Here is a 21,125-nt window from a genome sequence, read left to right as displayed (position 1 = left end):
CTAGAGAGTGGGTTCCAGGACAGGCTCAAAAAAAACACAGAGAAACCCTGTCTCGAAAAAAAAAAAAAGAAAAGAAAAAGAACTATGCCTCTATTCTTAATAGATACATTTATGAGAAAAATCTTTTGAGATGTAAGCTACTGAAACTTTCTATATGTTAGATGGAAGCATTAGTTAGAACTACACTGAATATTTGTGAAATCTAAGTAAATCATTTAAAATATGTTTTTCAGTGTTCAAGATGAGTCATAGTTTAATAATGCTTTTTGCTTTTAATATTTTGTGTCAACTTAAGAAGCACCTACTGTTGTAAGTTACAGAGAGATGCCCAGTTGCTTCAAGGGGGAGCCCCATGACGTTTCCTCAGGTAACCCAGAGGTGAGCTACTTCAGCAGGAAATGTGTCAAAGGTCCAGCCGAGCCTACTGCTGACATTCAAACTTACTTCTTATGACTTTCATTACGGACATTCTTCAGGAAGCGTACTGACAGAGGAATTGCCTTGTATACTTGAAATTTAGGACGTACCCTTTTTACAGGTTATACAGTGATATCTTTGTCATTGAATATTAACTTTTATGAAGGTAATATATTCTTGTTTCATACACACAGATGTACACACAATAATCCTTCAAAAACATTGGGAGGCTTTGGTTTATGAGACAACCTCCCCCCCCAAGATTTACTTACCCATTTTTATCTCTTATGACAGTAATGTGTTAAATCATTGTGAAATGTTATGAAACAAACCCATTGATTGTGCTTCACTGAGATTGGTTTGTTTTTCTGTTATTACTAAACTCTTTATTTTGAAGAAATAGCATAGTTTCATGTCATACAGAAACTTTACAAAGGAAACTTAACCACATAAACATTTATCAGAACCTCAATAAGTGCTTAATAAATGAGTTAATTAAAGCTAAAGCTGATCTTGCTTTGTGAGTGGCAAAGACTTAAGAGGCAATGTTAGAAGCTTATTGAAAATGCATTCTTTGATCCCAGTACTCAGAAGGCAGAGGCAAGTTGACTGTCCTAGTCTATACAGTGAGTTCCAGGATTGTCAAGGCTATGTAGAGAGACCCCATCTCAAAAAGTCAAAGTAGAATACATTCTTTATTCTTAATGGTCCACCTCTCCAGTAAGCTTTTAGAACAGGAATTTTAGCTAATAAGCAATATTTATTTGTGTTGCATCCATTGTTTTTTCTTGCGTTACATCTTCGGCTTCATAGACCGTCTCATTTGTTGAATTTGATGCTGCGTTTGAAATGAGGCCTTTGGTTTTTCTATTGAAGTTTCCTGCAAATACACAAGACCAAATGAAATAATTAGTCAAACTTGTGACATAGAATTTGCCTTTTCAAAGTTTGTGCTAGAATTGTTATAATAGTATTGAAAATACGATGTTCTGATAATACTATATAGATGAGTGAGAAGCAAGTCCATTCAGAACGAGTTTGATCCATTCATTCTGAAAGTGAAGGGAGATACTTAGTCACAGGAATATGAATTTCATTTCCGTGTTCTTTTCTCCATGTCTCTCTTTATGAGAAAGCATACATCTCATTAGGAGGCAACAATTCATAGTCACTTAATGAAAGTGACTGTTCCAACCCTACAGAAATATAATAAACTGCATTAAAGCTAATCATGATGATTTCAAGACTTGAAGGCTTTGCCACCATCAGCAACTTGGATGTGAGTTTTTCAAAAGAACACATTCACTCCACAATCCAATTCACACACTGCATACAACCCATAATAAGCAAGAACTGGACAATGTAGCCTTCATTCATCAGCATTTGAGCTAACAAAGGAGAGGTGGATATTATTCTGTGGACTGTTACTGTGCTTGTATCTTATACAAGCATTTATTTAAAAGGCTTCAAATTAGGGTATTGTTAGAGGGGGTTTGAAAACTTAAATCTAATGTGGGTATATTGACTCCCACATGTTTACTAAGTGATGCCTACATATTTAAAATTCATAATATTTGAATTAAAATTTCAAGGTCTCCCCCCACCCACCCACTTCATCACATACATGTTTGGTGATTTTATATAGCAAAGGGGAATCTCTGGGTGTTATTCAGTAATCTAATAATTTGGGTGCTTTAACTTGTCTCTTTTTTGGCAGGTTTGGTTTCCATTATGTATTTCTGAGGCAAAAACTAAAGGAATTCATCAGAACTGCCTACAGCTCTCTGAGTTTACAAGCTATCAAAATGCAGTCCATGTTAATAATTCTCCATCCTTAGTACTTGCAAAAGCCCTTTTACCCCAGCCCTGACTCATGGTTGACCTGGCTTCTACATCCTTCTAAACAAGTTAGCTTATCAAGATAGTTTCCTAGGTTGGCTTCTAAAACCAAAGTAATTACCCCTAACAAAGCACTTTCCTATTCGAATAAGGAGAGATTGGTTGTAAACACCTGAACACTCCAGAATTTACTACTGTAAAAGTCCAAAAGCACTTTCAGTGGGTTTCCCTCCAGCACTTTAAAGTAATTGGAGATACAGGAAAACAGCAAGTGGAGCCCAGGAGATGACGAAGTCCCCTAACGTCTTTCTGGGACTATTTTAAGAGAAGGGGCCATCTCAGCATCCTGTTTGGCCTAGTTTTCCTTTCATAGAAACTAATTTCTCATCCAGCCAAATAGGGATAAAGCCTTCTATCACACGTTGCAGCATGGATTTGATTTCAAGTAAGAAATCTGTAATGCCGTTGAACTGCCAAGGATTTGCTACACTCGGAGAGCTTTTCTTATTTAATACCTATGTCTTTAGTTGGGTACAGTTGCCAAGACTGTAATTCTTCCCTTCGGTTCCTAGTGCTGAGCTTTCATGTTTCTGCACTTATTTCATTTTAGTCTGGCTACTATATGTAAATCCTAGTCTTCCCTTAATCCTGAACATAATAAACTGGCACTTAAAGCTTTGACTTTTGGCAAAATTTAAATTCAGTTCACCAAACAAAATCATTCTACCTGTTCTCATTGCAGTGATGCCAAATACTTGTTATGATACCGGTTAAACTTGTATTTATTTCAGAGCTGTTCCTTGGGGATCAGCTTACCGGGTAATTGTGAGCTTGGGTATTGACAGGGATTTCAAAACAGAAAATGAGGATTGGGGATCCCTGTAGGTCTCTGTCCCCTGGCCACCTGGCAGACTGTGGTGGCACTTTCCTGCCATTCATTATCCATCCATCTTCACCTAGCTTCTGTTTCCATGGAGCTCCAAGCAGCTCCCCCTTTCCTTCCCCCCCCCCCTCCACTGCTGGGCTAGCTGGAGAGCTTTGGGAATCAATCTCAAATCTGCACTCCGAGGTCACTCTGTGGTTTTGTGGTGGTGTTGGTTTTTATTTTTTTTAAAACAGACTCACAGACACGGCTGCAGGCCGTGATCAAGAAAGTTTGTCAACTTGTTCTCTCTTTCCAAGAGACTCCATGAGTGCTTTTTATGCTAGAATCCTGTTTTCTACTAATATCACAATGAATTCTTTAAAAGCTGTTGTGAAATAAAGTATTTCTGAGTAGAGTCAGCAACCCAGTTTAACGAGTTTTGAGCACTTTGTTTTTTACGGAGTATTAAGTATTTAGTAAAGTGGCTCCCAAAGTTATTTATAAATTTACTATAAAACCATCAAAATATCACTTGACTGTTTCAAAATTTTAAAGTGTGATTCAAAAGTTCATTTGGAAACTTAAGCATTGCATACAAAAAGCCAATATATTCTTACAAGAAGCTTGATGGAAGGAAGGGAATAGATTCTTGACTTAAAATAATGTAACAGCAATAATTTAAAGTCTATCATATCTTAGGAATAATAAGAATGAATAATTTAATAGAGCAAGTCTAAAAACAGACCTGAGTACATGTAATAATTTAAGATAAGTAACCATGTAGGTTGACATTAGAAAGACAAGACTACTATATATTTGGACAACTGACTCATTTGGAAATAAAAAAAATAACTTTGCTTCTGTAGAGTTATTAAAGCTTTAAACACACACACAAATATAAGTGCAGCAGAAGAAAACCTGCAGTATCTATTAAAGAATGAATACCCTCATAGAAAATGTATAAAATATAAGCAGTGTGTCACAAAATATACAAACATGAAAGTGTCTGATTAAATAATTTTAAAATAATATACTTTATGAAATTAGTAAAATAAATACCTTTAAATAATATACAAAGCCACAGAGATTGTGGAAAAACAAGTATTGTAAATAGTAATTTTCTGGAGGGTAAGTAGAAACTATACCCAAATCTTTTGATATGTGTGCACATTCAGATTAGGAATTCAAATGCTAAGGATTTATGCTAAGAGAATACTTAGGTGTTCAATATATTTGTAAGAGAATGGTGAAAGTGGAAGTCAGTGAGTTAATTAAATATGGTGTAACCACATTTGATTTATAAACACTGTTACCATCTGAAGAAATGGTAGCTTCCAGTGTTGGAACTGGGAAAGTACCAAATCTCTTGAAGAACAAAAAAGTGCTCCCAAAATGATAGGCAAACTTCAAGCAGGCATGGGAAACAATTTAAAAGAGTTTGTTCAATGCCGAGAGAGATGGCTCCGTGGCTAGAGTGCTTTCTATGCAATGATGAGGAAGAGAGTTTGGGTCCCAGCATGCATATAAAGAGCCAAGATCCTGTGTATGCCTGTAATCCAGTACTATAGAAGACGGTGCTGGAAGATCACTTGACCTAGCTCCAGCTTTAGTGACAAACCATGATCCACGGAAGTGAGGAAGAACCTGATACAGCTGGACACTCAGTGCCTACCTCTGGTTTCTGCATGCAATGTGCATATAGTACATACATATATACACCCAAAAATAAATTTTAAAAAACCACTGACCAAATATAAGGTCATTCATGGGTCAAAATAAACAACAACAACAATATTTTAAAATGCACACGTCCATACTGACAATTAAAATGAATAGGCAATCCTATGGTTAGAATGCATGTGTTCCTCTAAAAGGCATATAAAATCAAAGCAGAAGTATTAAGAGTTGAGGAACTTAGGAGGTGATTAGACCTTGAGAGTTCTGCCCCTATGTGTGGATTTGGCAGTCCTACAAAAGGGCTGGGGAGGGGGCAAGCTGGCTTCTTTTTGCCCATCTTCTCCTTGTTCTACGACAAGACACAGCATTGAGACACTTGCTGAGAAGCAGACATTAGCTCTCACTCAATGCTCACTACATGGCCATCTTGATCTTAAACTTCCCAGCCTCTGGAATTGTGCAAATTAACCTTTTGTTCTTTATAAATTACACAGTCTAAGATGCTTTGTTTCAGTGTCACAAAGAACTTAGATAAATAAATAGGGGAGCAGTGAAATAATCAATTTAAAAGCTGTTAGAAGTTGTAAAATTGTCATTTATAAGTGTCAGCATAATAACAGTTGTCAAAAAAATCAGTGATTGGGTGAAGATTTGCAGAGGAACAGGATATTTTCATGGTTTCAAATACCTCACTGTAGAGGTAACCCAGTCACAAAAAGACAAACATGGTATGTACTCACTCATATATGGATTTTAGACATGAATCAGGGGAGTGCCAGCCTACAATCCCACTGCCAGAGAGTCTGGAAAAAGAACATTCATCCAGCAACTGATGGAAGCAGAAGCAGACACCCATAGCTAAACACTGAACTGAACTCCTGGAATCCAGTGACAGAGAGAACTGATAAGCAAAGGGGTCAAGAATGGGCTTGTTTAACCCACAGAAACAGCTGACCTGAACAAGGGGGAACTCTTGCAACCCAAGACTGATGGCTGGGAGGCCAGTATGGGACTGATCCAGACCCCCTGAATGTGGGTGTCAATGTGGAGGCCTAGGCAATCTATGGGGCCTTGGGTAGTAGATCAGTATTTATCCCTGGCATACAAATGGATTTTGGGTGCCCATCCCCCAATGAGGGATGCTCTTTCAGCTTGGACTCTTGGGGGGAGGGCCTAGGCCCTGCCTGGAACAAAATGACAGACTCTGGATAACCCCCAGGGAGGGTGAGGCCCTCCCTGGGGAACAGAGTGGGGATTGGGTGGGCTGGGGAGCCTGGGGGGGGGGCGAGGGAGGAGGGGAGGGAGAGGGAGCTGGGATTGACCTGTGAAGCAAGCTTGTTTCTAATTCAAATAAAAAAACAAACAAACAAATACCTCACTGTAATCATGTTACTATCACAAATAATCAGGCCAATCAAGATTGTGTGTCATCTGTGGTACTTTGATACTATAACTTTTGTGTGTTCATGTAAAGAATTATGCTATCTCTCCAATAATGAGAAAGCAGACAAGCAGAGATTGAGGGACACTGCACAAAATATCTGCCAAGGGCATAAAAGAAGAAAGGCTGAGGATTCAAGGAAACAAGGAATGAAAGGACACAAATGTAATTCTGGAACAGATCTGAGATAAGAAAAGTTAGCTATTGAGACTGTAAAACTTGAATATAAATCCCAGAGTGTATGTTGCTGTATCATCATTGTGGTGACTGATTTGGATGTGTGCAGGGTTCACACATGAGGACGTATCTTTGTTTTTAGGAAATGCTATTGATTTTATAGTTTAAAAGTCATATAGTCCAGAAAATATTTGCAAAGTACCAGTGATAGAACTAATGAAGCAAAATATTAACAATCAGCAAATCTTCGGAGTGACATAAAAAGGCTTTCATATCAACAGCAAAAGTCATGGTGCGTTGTGAAGTAATAATGGGTTAAATGATAACAGGCATTCATTTATAGGCAAAGAAAGATGCAACTATTTGTGTTTTTTTGGAGATAGATGGAGGGTGGGGACACAGACAGACAGAAACACACACACACACACACACACAGAGGGGCAGGAAAGAGAAAGAGAGACAGAGAGAGAGACAGAGAGAGAGAGAGAGAGAGAGAGAGAGAGAGAGAGAGAGAGAGAGAGAGAGAGAGAGAGAGAGAGAGAGAGAGAGAGAGAGAACCACCATAAAACCCAGGCTTGCCTTAAACTTGTTACCATCCTGCCTCACCCTCTGTGCTGGGATCAGATATAGGCTGCCATGTCCTGCATTTCCCATTTTGCTTCATATGTGACCTAGGGATATGTAGAAAAGCCTCCCTGAAGGATATTCATTTAGTGCTGACACCTTTCACCTCTGTTCCCAGAGCATTTGTTTGTTTCTCCATATTTCCAGTGTTTCTATTATGAATGTGAGTGAAAAGAAACTTTTCTTTCTGAGGAAGTGAGAACATCTACGAAACACAAAACCATTTCAAGTCAGCCTGAGACTCATTTTGCTCATGGCCGCATAAATGATTATGTGATATGCCCCTAACTTACACTCTCAGAATTCTATATGCAGTTTTGTTTTTTGCCTGTTACTGTGCTTTAGTGCTATTACCTACTCTTATTCATTTCTGTCTTCCACCTTCCGCCTGCCTCTGCCTCCTGAGTGCTGGGATTAAAGGCGTGCACCACCACCGCCCAGCTTATCTTCAGCCTTTCTAAAGTGACCACCAAATACCAGCTTGAGGGTGTTTGTTATGTCTATACAATTGTGTTACTGTTCCTAGCAGTTCTCCTGGTGCTGTCTTTCTAAGTTTTCTCAGACATGCCACTTCTCAGAGTCCCTGTCATTGATCACTCCCCGTCACCTCACCTGCTCAGATCTAGTCAAAGCCTCAGGGTGAACAGGTTTCATCTTCCTGAAGCAGCCATTTTACTTAGATGTGGGTGACACATGTCATTATTAAAGGACAGCAAGCTTTACACTATGCATTCGGTTGAAAATCCCCATGATTTCTAAAGCAAAATGAGAAACAGTTAAGCACTGAAGCCCAGGAGGGTCAGGGCAGACCTTCCCCACTCTAGCCCTGAGAACTCTGGGGCCTTGACTTCATCACTGATACAGCTGTAAGAGCTTCAGTATGGGCACATTTGAGAAGCAGCGATCTATGGCATCGTCCCCCTGACTACTCCATCATTGACCGTGAATAGTCTCCCACAGTCTTGAGAAGAGCCCTCATACCTAGGACTGTCTTCATACAGGCATCTTTTGCTTGGCAACATAGTGCCCAAGGCAAAGCAATGCAAGCCCCAGTAGTCTTTGGAATATTGGCATTTGAAATGTGCATAATCCAAACTGTAAAAATGTTAAAAGAAGAAAACAGTTGCAGAGCCCAATTTAAAAGTCCACCAATTGCTCAGTGAGAGGTACTCTGTACATTGTGGACTGCAGAGGTTATACCACTAATGTCTGCAGCCATGGCCAGAAGAGACCTACCTGCCTTTTCAAGATCAGTTCAAAGACTGTAAAGCCTTAAGCTGTATGCATTTAAAATCGAAATACCATGGAATAAAAATAGGCTGAGAAAAAATCCTGGCAGTGTAATCTATGATTATCCTATTTTAGACCTACACCATTGTCATTTATAGAAAAAGATGACTCTATATCCATTGTAAAATGTATAAGAACACAGTTCCTCTTAGGTCATTCACTACCTGTAACAAAAACAGTCTATATTATAAAAATTAATCTAAATACTCTTCCCCAAGGAAAAACAGGCCAATCAATCATCTAATGCCAAATGTTCAGCTCTGAAAACATATTTAATGTAACATTATACAGACTGAGTAGGCTGTATTCATGTATTTAGGAGTGTGTGTGTGTGTGTGTGTGTGTGTGTGCACGCGCATGTATGTAACAATTAATGAAAAAAGAGGACATGAATTTCAAAGGGAGCATGGAGGGATATGTGGGAGGGTTTTAAGTAAGGAGCATGAAATGGGGGAAAATATGTAATTAGAATTTCAGAAAATAAAAGATAACTTTAAGAAATTAGTCTAAAATAATGTAATACTTTTTTTGAACAGATAGTGTTGAAAACAAAAGGCTTCTAATGGTGAAATCAATTCTACTTACAAAGCTGATTAATTATGCAAACATTTCCTTATGTTTCCAGTCTTTAACATGTTCCTTAACTGCAATACTATCTCTAACTTTTCTTCCCCATAGCTTAAACAACAGCATCTCTTGCTAGGTGGTGGGAACACTGGAATGGGATGCTCATATTTAATAAAGTGCACAGTGTTTAAATATTTCTAAGGGTTGATTCAAGAGGAACCCATTTTTCTATTCCAACAGCATATGGATTACCTATTTTGTTTCGTGCTCTGCAATATGATTTTAAAAAAAATTAACCCACATGACAAAAATCAAGTCCTTTGAAAGTAACAGCAAGGCCCTGGTTACTTTAAATTTTGCATACTTCTTTCTAATAGGCAGACTCAGGAAAGGTCTATTAAATTAACTTGCTACCTTGATACATTTTTGTGAGGAACAAAGTAGGGCTATTTCACTGCAAGAAAGCAGTCTCATCTAACTTCATAAGAAATATATTAACTGGCTTCACCCATAAACAGCAAGAAACATGCCAAATCTGAATTGACATGCCAGTAAGTAATTCTGCTTCTGGCTTCACAAAGCAAACATGAAATAAAATTTTGCAATAGTCCTTGAGCTAAGCCAGGAAAAATGACCACTTTTTATTTAGCACAGTGCATTACATAGAAGACACATGTTTGATGACAGCAGCAACGAACATACCTGGTCAGTATTTCACAAGATACATTTGACTTCACCATTATCTATTCTAGTCTGCTTGTTATTTATAATTTTTGGCATTATGACTAGAAACTAAGTTTCAGCAAAGTAAGATTTTTTTTGGTCATGTTTGTTCACTGTGATATCCCCAGTGCTTATCATACCCAAACATTTCTTGAATGTTTGGGCCTGGGGGTGGGGTGGGGCTTGACTAGGAAGAGCAGCACGCAAAGAGGAACTCCTGGAAAAAGAGTTGTAAATCACATAGATGTCTGAGGAAATGGTGGTGGCATGCGCAAAGGTCCTGCTCAAGAATCTCAAGAAATGGAAAAGGGCCCAATGTGGTTTGGCGAAGGAGATTAGAAAAAGAAAGACCTAGAGGGCCATCCATAAAAAGGTTACAGTGGAGAGCTGTATCCATTGAGAGGGCTGGGGGAAACTTAGGGTTTGAAGGGTGACTTCTGTGAGAGTATATGAGTGTGTGTGTGAGAGAGAGACTGTGTGAGTTTGTGTGACTGTGTGTGTGACTGTGTGTAAGTGTGTGTGAGACCTGTGTGAGTGTGTGTGAGCATGTGTGAGAGTATGTGTGAGTGTGTGTGACTGTGTCAGTGTGTGTGTGCGTGACTGTGTGTGTATGTGAGAGTGTGTGTGAGTGGGTGTGACTGTGTGTGAGCATATGTGAGTATGTGTGAGTGTGTGAGACTGTGTGAGTATGTGTGAGAGTTTGTGTGAGTGTGTGTGAGACTGTGTGAAAGTGTGTGACTGTGTATGAGCATGTGTGAGTGTGTGTGAGAGTTTGTGTGAGTGTGTGAGACTGTGTGTGAGTATGTGTGACTATGTGTGTGACTATATGTGTGTGAGACTGTGTGTGAGTGTGTATGTGAGAGTGTGTGTAACTGTGTGTGTGACCATGTATGAGAGTGTGCGACTGTGTAAGTGTGTGTGTGACTGTATGTGAGTGTGTGTGAGACTGTGTGTGACTTGTGTGAGTGTGTGTGTATGTGTGTGAGTGTGTGTGAGAGTGTGTTTGACTGTGTGTGAGTGTGTGTGAGAGTGTGTTTGACTGTGTGTGAGTGTGTATGTGTATGCGCGCATGCACGTGCACGTGCAGATACACACACACACCCTGTGACACCTGTCTGTGTAGAGGTCTGAGGACAAATGGGAATGAATCCTCCTTCAGCCATATGGGTTCAGGGACTCAAACTCAGGCCACCAGGCTTGGGGGCAAATGATTTACCCACTCAGTCATCTCAAAGCACTTATAAACTTTTTTTTTTTTTTTTTTTGGTTTTTCGAGACAGGGTTTCTCTGTGGCTTTGGAGGCTGTCCTGGAACTAGCTCTTGTAGACCAGGCTGGCCTCGAACTCACAGAGATCTGCCTGCCTCTGCCTCCCAAGTGCTGGGATTAAAGGCGTGTGCCACCAATGCCCGGCTCACTTATAAACTTTTTAAAGATATAAGGAAACATAAAAAATTTTTAAAAGAACCATAAAGCAAGCATGGTGGTACCTGCCTGTCATCCCAGAACTTGGAAATTGGAGGCAAAAGGGTCAGGAGACTTGGAATCATCTTTGATAAGATAGTGAGTTTGAGGTCAGCCTGACATGAAACCCTGTCCAAAAAGAAAAGGAATCCAGGCATCCATTATTTGACTATCATAGTCTATCTTCCCTCCATTTTATGTATTTTCATTTAGAAATTATAATTTCATGATGAACAAATTTCATTGTGTTATAAATTCAGCACTCAGGAGGCTGAGGCAAGAGGATCTTGAACTGAAGGCCTACTTGGACTCAGAGCTTTTTTAAAAAAAAGACTATTTACTTACTTTTTATTTCATTTGCATTGGTGTTTTGCCTGCATGTATGTCTGTATGAGGGTATCAGATCCTGTAGAGCTGGAGTTACAGTCTGTCATGAGCTGCCATGTTGGTGCTGGGAACTGAACCCAGGTTCTCTGGAAGAACAGTCAGTGCCTTAAACCACTGAGCCATCTCTCTCCAGCTCCTATGACTTAGATTTTAACAGTCTCACCGTGACTGCTTTATGGAAAGTAGGAGGACGAGCAAGAGTGGGAAGAAGAGGTGTTCGTTTGAAAAGCTGGGGCTGAGAAGCTGTGTTTTTAAGATGCCCCCTCACCCCCGTGCAGGTGATTCTTGGGTACAGAAAAGATTTAGAGCCATGATTTTCAATCTTTTAAGCAAATGAGATGATAATTACTTTTACAGTTTGATGATGTGATAACCGCCAATCAATCGCATGGTTGTGCTCGTGGAGAAACTGGGTCAAAGTCACTTGGATTAAACTCAGCTCCAAGTCTGTCAGTTTGGCCCCTCGTTATCAGCATTTTGGGAAGAGAATTCCAGAGGAATCTATCCTGCTGTACTGTGATGAGAGAACAAGAGGGGCTGGAGAGAGTCTTCTCCCCAGAGAAGACTATAGCTAATGCAGGCACACGGTGATGGTGATATATTGGATAAGGTCACAAGGTAGGCCTGCGTAAACATCACAGATCTCATCATTCAGCTAAAATACAGCCTATGAATTCCTTCATGTCTTGAGAAAGATTTTCCTTTTGTTTTTAAATGGAAGCAATAAACACTCATATGCCATTCTAAGTATGTCAACACAGATCCTAAATTTATGTATTGTCACCTACATGGTCTTTAAATTATATTCTGTATACACACATGCCAAATTTCATGATTGGTGTTTCCTAATACACTAATAGAAACCAGTTTTCACAATATTTTGATAGTTTCGTAATGATAACAACTGACATCTATATACTATTTTATAACTGAAACAATAAGAAGACACAGAATTTGTAATTTATACATAAAAGTTTCTTTCTACTTTAAAGTTACATTGTACACATATACCTACACCAGTATAAATAGTTTGTTGGCTATTCAACAACAAAGAATGTTCTATGTGTCTCTCTGCCTCCTGCTCATGAATGGGATGTGAGCTCCCAGCCACTGCCCACTTCCTGCCTGCCTACTGCCATGCCCCTTGCATGGTGGCCATGGACTCTAACCCTCTGAAACCATGAGGCCCAAATTAAATGCTTTCTCTTTTTAAAAGAGAATATTCTACATTCTATTTGTTTTTTGTTTTTTTTGGTTTTTTTTTTTTGGAAACGTCTAAATTGTCTCAGGTACCCCCTTGATTCCTCACGCCAGGTGCCAGTCTGACCACTGACTGACCAATATAAAGCTCACTACGAAGAGTGTCCTACAGGGGCATTTTATTGTCTTATGTACTTGACATCCTTGGTTCTGCCAGAAAACCAAAATGTAATTGTTTCAGGAGGATAGCTATTGATAACTAAAAAGGAATTAAATATATCAAAGTGAAAGTTCTGGCCTATTGACTTGCTTTCCATGAGGGCATAAGCATTTATAGTCTGCTAGTTTGTCTTGACCACAATTTCCCTAAAGTATCCCATAACTTAAAGCTGATTCATCGTGAACTCTTGCAAGGACACAGAATCTTATTTGGGGGGGGGTTCTAGACAGGGGTTCTCTGTGTAGCTTTGGAGCCTATTCTGGCACTCAGTCTGTAGACCAGGCTCAAACTTACAGACATCCGCCTGCTTGCCTCCCGAGTGCTGGGACTAAAGGCATGCACTAACACCCGGATGTAAATAGAATCTTTAAAGAGCATGCATTCTGGTGCTGAGAGTGGTTAATTTGGAGAAGGTCAGGTAACATCGAAGGTTTCCCAGTGTGTGGTAACAGCCATGGAAATACTCACATTTCTTAATCTTGTAATTTCTTGTTCAAATTCCTTATTTAAGTAAATAAAAGAGAGCAAAATTATGTCCCTGAAGAAAAAAATAAAGAGCATGCATTCTTAACAGTGTGCTCTGTCACCCAGCTAAGACACAGCACAAGTAATTGATTACAAAGAATGGATTCGGGTTACCTTCTAGGGTAGAAGATACCTCCAGGTGCTGAAGTTTAAGGCCATTGTCCAATCTTTGAGGCTTTGTGTACAGAAATAAGTAGCAAAGGACACAGACGCTGATGACAAAGGCAAGTAAAACCAGGGCAGCAATTCCCAATCCAATCAGAGCACCAATGCTGAGGAAACAGGAGAGAGTCATGCCATTCAAACATCTATGCACACAAGCCAGACCCAAGATTTTACCGCTCATTCTTGCTCTCATCCATTCATAACCAAATTCTGCTTTACTACGAGGAGTAACCGATGGAAACTTTCACAATGAATTCTTGTCATATCCTGTCTATGGTATTTAAGGACTTTTAAAATTTGTTATGTTACGGTCAGTATGGCATCTGTGAGAGAGGTCAGCGGTCAGACAATTCTCTAGGAACGTCATAAATATCCCACTCCAATAAATCAAGCTAATCAAATTAATACCACACCTTAGAAAGATCAGTTTCACAAAGGAAAGATAAACAGGAAAATACTTGCTTCAGTATGAGTCAGGAAACATATTTATCAGTGATAGAAAACTTTTCTCTTAGAGATGTATATGAAAGACACCATGTGCTAGTGTACAAAACCACAACCTCTGCAAAAGAGAAGAGGGTTTAGCTAAAATAAAGCTGTTTACAGGGTGTATATGAAATTCACTTTCAAAGCCTGAGATTTTCCTGTCATTTTCCCCGCACCACAATTGCAGTAACTTTTTTATGTGGTTACACATATGCTAGACACTGAAACAGCAGTTTTCATAAAGCCTGTGCACTTGTTACGGTTAAAAAAAGAGGGGATTTAAAAAGTCAATTACCACACCAAATCCAGTAGATTCTGTGTGATAACTTCCACAGACTGAGGCAGTAACTTCAAAAGAAGGAGGTCTCCTGGAAACAGCTGAGGAACTCTTGGCCAGAGGAAATAAAAATTGAGCCGTAGTTCTCATGGCCATCTCTGTTCTATTCTTTTCTGATATTAACGAAATGTTCCTGAAAGCCTATGCTGACATTTTAAACAAAAAATATAAATGAGAAACGGTCCTCTGAGACATGGTCACTACCATGACCTTGTCTCCAGGAAAACCAGTGCTTTTCGAATCATTCACATAAGTTAATAGTGATAGTATTGATAAAAACTTTCCCAACAATAAAATTTCACATGGCTGTACATGTGTAATCGAGAGTGGTTTTAATGTTTGGTAAATAAAGCTTTTTAATAAGAAAAAGTCAAAGTAGAATATTTCAAAGACTCACAAAAACCAGGTAACAGATATCAAATAATTGTGAACTAGGTAACAGATATGAAACAATAACTGACTATAAAAATTTATTAACCTGATCTTAGAAATAGCTGCGGTTAGCCCTGAATGATTTTCTGATCTATTGTTGGATAAGTTGTGTGTTTGTGCCTGGTAACGATGATGTTATTTGGGTATTGCTTCACTGAACACAACCCCTGAGATGCTATTTGTTTTCATTATAAAAAGCCCTGCTTGAGAACTGCAAAATACACTCAGATTCAAACTGCCTCTGTGTTTGTTTCTGTTTGTCACCGCTGAATCCTTACCCACCTAGTCTTTGAGAACCCTCATCCCAGGGACCCCCATACACAGCTGGGGTGGTCCGTGGCAGTCAGTGTCATACTGAGCTGTATGCAGACTTGTGTCTCTTGAGTCATGGAGAAACAGCCGCAATTAGATGTTAGGCTATTCAAGAGCTGACTTCAGTCGGTTTTCCCATGGTGTTGTGAATACTATAAGTATTCATGTATGTTTAGCTTGTAGAAAATATTCAACAGATGAGAGTAAACACTAATTAGCTCATGATTGATCTGCATGTAGCAATTTGCAATGCACATCACTGAAAGATAATAATCTTAGTCTTCATTATCTTCTTGGCTTGTCTTCTGGCTCCTGCTTTCTCTCGGGGATTAGGCCCCTGGCAAGCTTGACTTTTACCAAAAGAAAGGAAAGGGAAAATTAGATCAGGAACACCAGGAGCATCACTGCTTTGAGAGAAAGAACAGTATTGAAGGTGACAGGCTGTTTATTCCACTCTTCCTTGTTTGAGGAGATAAAACACCCTTGCACAAAAGACATTGTGTCCTCCTGAACTATAGGCAACATTGAGTCAAAGGTCCAAATTCTTGTACTTGGTTTATTAACATTGAGCTTGTTTCAACCAGCCCTGCATATAGTGATGACTAGGTAATTTTATGTCAAAGTCCAAACAGAGCTATGTATTTGCACTTGGAGGTTGCCATACTGTTTGCCCTTTCTTCTAGTTGGATTGGGAAAGAAACCCTTGTACCTTGTCTTCTGCAAACTGTGCCAGGGAGGTTTTGGTTTACTTGCCTATACACAGACACACAAGAATGGAATCTGTTATTAGTATTAGAATTAGAATTACTTTGTGCACAGATCAGATAGGTAGGGCATCTGGACAGACTCTTGAAATGAGAACCCAGTTGTTGAAAAGAATTTTCAAAGTAAAAAAAAGCTATTTTGTAAATTAAAATTTGTCAGTCTAATGAAATTCAGCATATACATCATGAGTGTTCAGTGTGCAGGGTTTTAAAAAGACTACACAATTTGGAGGAAACCCAAACAGCATGCTGACATTGTTTCAGAGTCATGGTTCCTTATGTGCCTACAGATTTCCATGTAAAGGTGGGGATCCAGGAGTCTCCTAAAGTGGTCATTTTTACAAATGCTTATTCAGCATCCCTCCATGAATGGCCCTGCCAAAGAAGCCTTCTTTTCTTACTTAAGTCCTGGAAAAGGTTACTAAAGGAGACCCTTTGAATTTAGTGCTTTAAAAGAGGAGGGAAGAACAGAAAGGGACTGACACAGGGAAGGGAGAATCACCCTTCCTCCTGGTGTCCCACCACAGTTGCTTTTCCAGCACCGGAAAGTGTCTGAAGCTGCTATCATAGCATTGCTACCATCCTCCTCCTTAGCACCTTCGCTCGCTTCAAAGTAGCTATGGCTGTCTTTCGCTGGTTGCTGTGGAATCTCAATTCCAAAGCTAGTGACTTCTGTAATATTTTTCGCAGTTGGAACATTTTAAATTAGCAGCGAAGAGCAAAGAATAGAAGAGAAATGAAGCTCTAATGAATTTACCGCCCCACAGTGTTTTCAGAGCTCAGTAATTCACAGGAACCCCTTCAAAGTTACCAACTGATGCCCTTAGTTAGCATGGTTTTTCTCTTTCCCTGACACTGAGCTCGCTGCCCATTTTTTCCTGATGAAGGTAGACACCAGCAGGCTGTTCCCTCCTTTGTGCTCTCTCAAACCTTAGGAAGGGTTTATGGCCTCTTCTTTTTGCCACCACGGGGGATTGGAAGACCCTGGGCACCATTTCCAATTGAGTTTGACTTGGGCACTGCCACTCTCTGTTGGAGGTGCACCTGAGATTCAAACACTCACAGATGGCCTACCGAGCTAGTCTCTAAAAGCCCAAAACGACAGGGCAGTACCTCACTTTCTTTCTCCCAAATATAGAGAATAAATTGGCATCATTTCTGCCAAGTTTGTCCAACTCAAGAACAACTTGGTCAATTGGCTTCCCAGTGGGAAGGCAGTTCTCTTGAGAGTTTATTCAGGTTGGCAATACAGAAAAATAGTACTTGTTTTATTGCCTCGAGAAATACTTTTGCTGTTGATCTGGCTGGCACGTGTGCCAAGTTCTGGATCATGATGAGAGAGTGGAGCAATAGTATTGTACTCTATTGTACTCCCACTAGCTAGTTCTCTTTCTGTCTCCCTCTCTCTCTCCCTCTTCCTCCTTCCCTCCCTCCCTCCTCCCTCTCTCCCTCCCTCCCTCTCTCTCTCTTTCTCTCTCTCACACACACACACACAATTTGTGGTGGTGGTAGTGCAAGTTCTTTCCTATAATCTCAGGCTTCCACTCATTCTGTAGACAAAAGAAAAGAATCAAGTTTAAAGTTTCAAAGTCTGCTGTTTTTAAGGGGAGCATTTCTTCATGAAAACACCTGCATAAGGACTAATAGACACAGGGAAAACCCCACTGTAGGAAAAAGGAACAAGAAAGATGTGGCTTTGACGTCTAGCAATGGTCAAATCGTGAGAGTGTAAGGGAAGGGTGTCCAGAAAGGTCGTGCTGTGTGCATAAGCAGAGTAACTCAAGCTTTCTTCCATCTTCAGCCTGGTTGGGCAGTGTCAGTGTTTCGAACCTCCAAGAAGAGTGTGTTGTAAAGCCCAGTTATACACAAGCACCTGCGCAAACACACACACACACACACACACACACACACACACACACACACACACACTTTAAGGGCTCCTGCTGCCCAGTGACACTTAAGTACTCTAATGATCCTTACTACCTTAACTCGTGTTGGAAAGAAGCCCCCTTTCTGTTCAAATGTACAAACAAACAAAAAACGCCAAACACCTAAAAAGGAATTAAAACCTCCAGTCTTGTTAGTAGAGCCTCCAGCTCGTCAGCCAGCAGTGGTCCCCGAGGCAGGCTGCGATGCACATGGTGCCCACTGGTCTCCAGGGTGCCCTGCAGAGTTGCTGTTCAGAAGCCTGGCGCCTTGGCACAAGGACCTGAACACAGCGGGCACTGGGAGACCTCCCTGATTCCGGTTTTGTGTCTTCCACTGGCCACTTTCCCAGGTCCGGGAGGGGTCGCCCTGTCCTGCCCCATCCTGCCCTGCCCTGCCCTGCCCTGCCCTGCCCTGCCCTGCCCTGCCCTGCCCTGCCCTGCCCTGCCCTGCCCTGCCCTGCCCACCTGAGGCTCCACATGTAGCTGTGCTTGTAGGGGAAGTAGCTGCCCGGCTCGCTGCAGCAGTACTTGAGGTCTGCGAAGCCGCAGCAGTAGAGCAGCGCGGCCCCATCGCCGCGCCGCGGGCACTGGAAGGGCTCCACGAAGCTGCGGTTGAGGCTGTAGTAGCCCGAGCACAGGCGGCTGCTCTCACTCATCGCTGGTGGCCGTGAGCAGGACACCGAGGTGCGTGCGATGTGCCCTCGGACCGTGCGTCCCAAGCTCGGGAGACTCCCGTGATCTGGGGTCCGAGTGCAGGCACTCAGCCTCCGCGCCCCTAGGCTCTCCTCCCACTGTCCACGGCCGTGCTGGAGCGCTCTGCTCTCACAGCTGGGTCTCGTCGCTGAGTGGTCCCTTTCTCTGTGTGGCCCGGCCCTCTGCTTCTCCCTCCGACTGTTTTCTGCGGACTCCCCTCCACTTTCATTCATTTCATTTATAGCCTGTAGTAGTCTTCACTCCACAAGAGAAGGATCTCTTTAGCGGGAACAGCAGAGGTGAACTTGGGTGCAGTCTGTCTACACAAGTGCAGCCAAAGTGTCATCTTTGTTTGCCCAGAGACATGGCAATAGAGCCTGGCTCGCAGAGGCTTTACCGGCACTTACCAACTGATCCAGGCCCCGGAGCAGGCTGAATAAAAAGGCTTTAGACTAGCTTTAGTGAGGGCATGGGGTGTTCAAAGCCGAGTAACTAACTGTAGGGTTTTTTTTAATATAATTTTTTATTTAAATTAGAAACAAGGTTGCTTCACATGTCAATCCCAGCTCCTTCTCCCTCCCCTCTTCCCTTGTCCCTCCACCAGCCCCCCAGCTCCCCACCCAATCTCCATATCATTCCCCAGGGAGGGTGAGGTCCTCCATGGGTATGTCCTTAGTCTGTCATTTCATCCAGGGCAGGGCCTAGGCCCTTCCCCACGTGTCCAGGCTGAGAGAGCATCCCTCCATATGTGATGGGCTCCCAAAGATCATTCACATGCCATGGTAAATACTGATCTACTACCCAAGGCCCCAGAGATTGCCTAGACCTCCTCACTGATACCATATTCAGGGGGTCTGAATCAGTCCCGGGTTTTTAAAAACATACACCAGTACTACCACATTGACCTAAACTACATGGAAAAGGGAGGAAAGGCAAGAGATGGCCGAAAAGAAAGGGAGAACTTTCTAGAAAGTGAGACAGAATGGGAAGGAATCAGGAAAGAGATTTCAATCACTCCTGAAGTACAGAAGCGCTTTGGCCTATGAGTCTCATTTTGCTTCGTGGTTTATTCAATCTTTTGAAAAAATAGTAGTGATGTATGCTTGTTATAGCAAGTCAAACAATACTGAGGGGTATAAGGACAAAAATAACAATAGCCTTAATATGAGACTAGCACTCAGAATTTCCAGGACAGAATATTGCTCCTTGTCATTTTCTCCATCCTCTTTTTGGCCAGGAGCTTGATTGGAAGACAGACATCATGAACTTGAGTACTGGATATTTTTGTGTTCTCATAAATATTCCTGAGCTCTGCCCTGGAATGTAGTAACTTGGAGACAGTTTGATTCTTTCCATTTTGTTTTCAAGCTTTGATAGGCAGGGCCAGCATGGCCTTGAGAACTAAGCTTTTCTCTACTGAGTCTAATAACTTCTGAAAATTCTACCCCACACCTTGTAAATTGCGAAGCTCACCACTGGTGAGCACCCCCACTATCTCCAGATCTGTAGGAACTCTAGGGATTGTTCCCTCTGCCTGATGCCTGAACACACACACACACTCTCTCTCTCTCTCTGAATTAAATCTGGTCCCTAGCACTAGCAGGCTACAGACTCAGCCAGAGATTGGAACCTATTTAGTTAGAACAGGGGTGTGTTTCTCTCATAGAATTGCAATCCCATCACGTGCACAAGAAGGCAAAATAGAAGCAGTAAACGTAACAGAGGAAAAAGAGCCAGAGGGGAGTAACAAACAAGGGTTTGACAAGTGTTGGTGGCTTTGTGATGTTTTGTTTGAGTTCTTTCCTGTGCCATGTCAATTCTTTCCCTATTCTTAAGTTCCTTGAGACTCCTGTTACCCAAGAGCAAATGCCCCTTTCTGGTGAATGTGCCTTCAAGTTATTTTACTTTATTCCTGACACTGGTCTCAGTGGGATTTGACTTGCTATGTCATCAGGGGTAACTTTGACCTTTTGATATTCCTGGGACTATAGATATGCACTGCTGTGTTCCATGCATCTCATGCTGGAGATTGAATATAGTCTCCTGAAAGCTGGGCAAGCACTCCAGCAACTGAGTTGCATCCATAGCCCCAAGTTAGTTTCTACTATAGACAGGCACCATGAAAAAACATTTTGATGAATGATGGACCACATATATAAGGGGTACAGGAAGTCCCATGCAATCTAATTGCCTAGAGACATCCTAGAAATCTTAAGTTTGTATAAATATACTCTATGATGTTCACACAACAAAGTCAATTAGTAAGGACTCTCTGAATGTGTCATTGGTGAATGACTGGTAACAGCAAACTGTTTTCTGCCTCACACAGGCATTTGTCAGGGGGAAAGCCAGAGGAGGAAGTGTTGAAATAATGAGGCTCCTAAATCAATGGGCATGCTCCTTTGCTAGAGGGAAAGTCAGACCACACGAGTTGACACGTGGGTGCTTGATAAGCATGGGGAAGATGGAGAATGAGCACTGCGGGGATAGAGCTTGGAGGCAGGCAGGATGGAATAAGGAGAGAGGGTACTGCTAGGGCTCCATCTTAGATGACACAGTGTTCTGGTAGAATCTCTCTGACAATGAATATCCAA

At 41.3% G+C, this 21,125-nt stretch overlaps 1 protein-coding gene across 1 annotated transcript; it reads right to left on the bottom strand.

Annotated features, from left to right (window-relative positions):
- Positions 1–776: 776 nt before the first annotated feature.
- Shisal2b (shisa like 2B) lies at positions 777–18,833 on the bottom strand. The gene is made up of 3 exons (XM_005065571.4): positions 18,304–18,833; positions 13,529–13,686; positions 777–1,297 (listed from the first exon to the last, which is right to left on the bottom strand). Exons 1-3 carry the CDS (start codon positions 18,762–18,764, stop codon positions 1,164–1,166), a joined length of 753 nt encoding a protein of 250 aa, XP_005065628.2. The 5' UTR covers positions 18,765–18,833; the 3' UTR covers positions 777–1,163.
- Between the last annotated feature and the right edge of the window lie 2,292 nt (positions 18,834–21,125).

The sequence above is a fragment of the Mesocricetus auratus genome, unplaced genomic scaffold, assembly GCF_017639785.1.
Source record: "Mesocricetus auratus isolate SY011 unplaced genomic scaffold, BCM_Maur_2.0 Super-Scaffold_100020, whole genome shotgun sequence".
In the NCBI taxonomy this organism is placed as follows: domain Eukaryota; kingdom Metazoa; phylum Chordata; class Mammalia; order Rodentia; family Cricetidae; genus Mesocricetus; species Mesocricetus auratus.
This window is presented reverse-complemented; position numbering and strand designations above follow the sequence as displayed.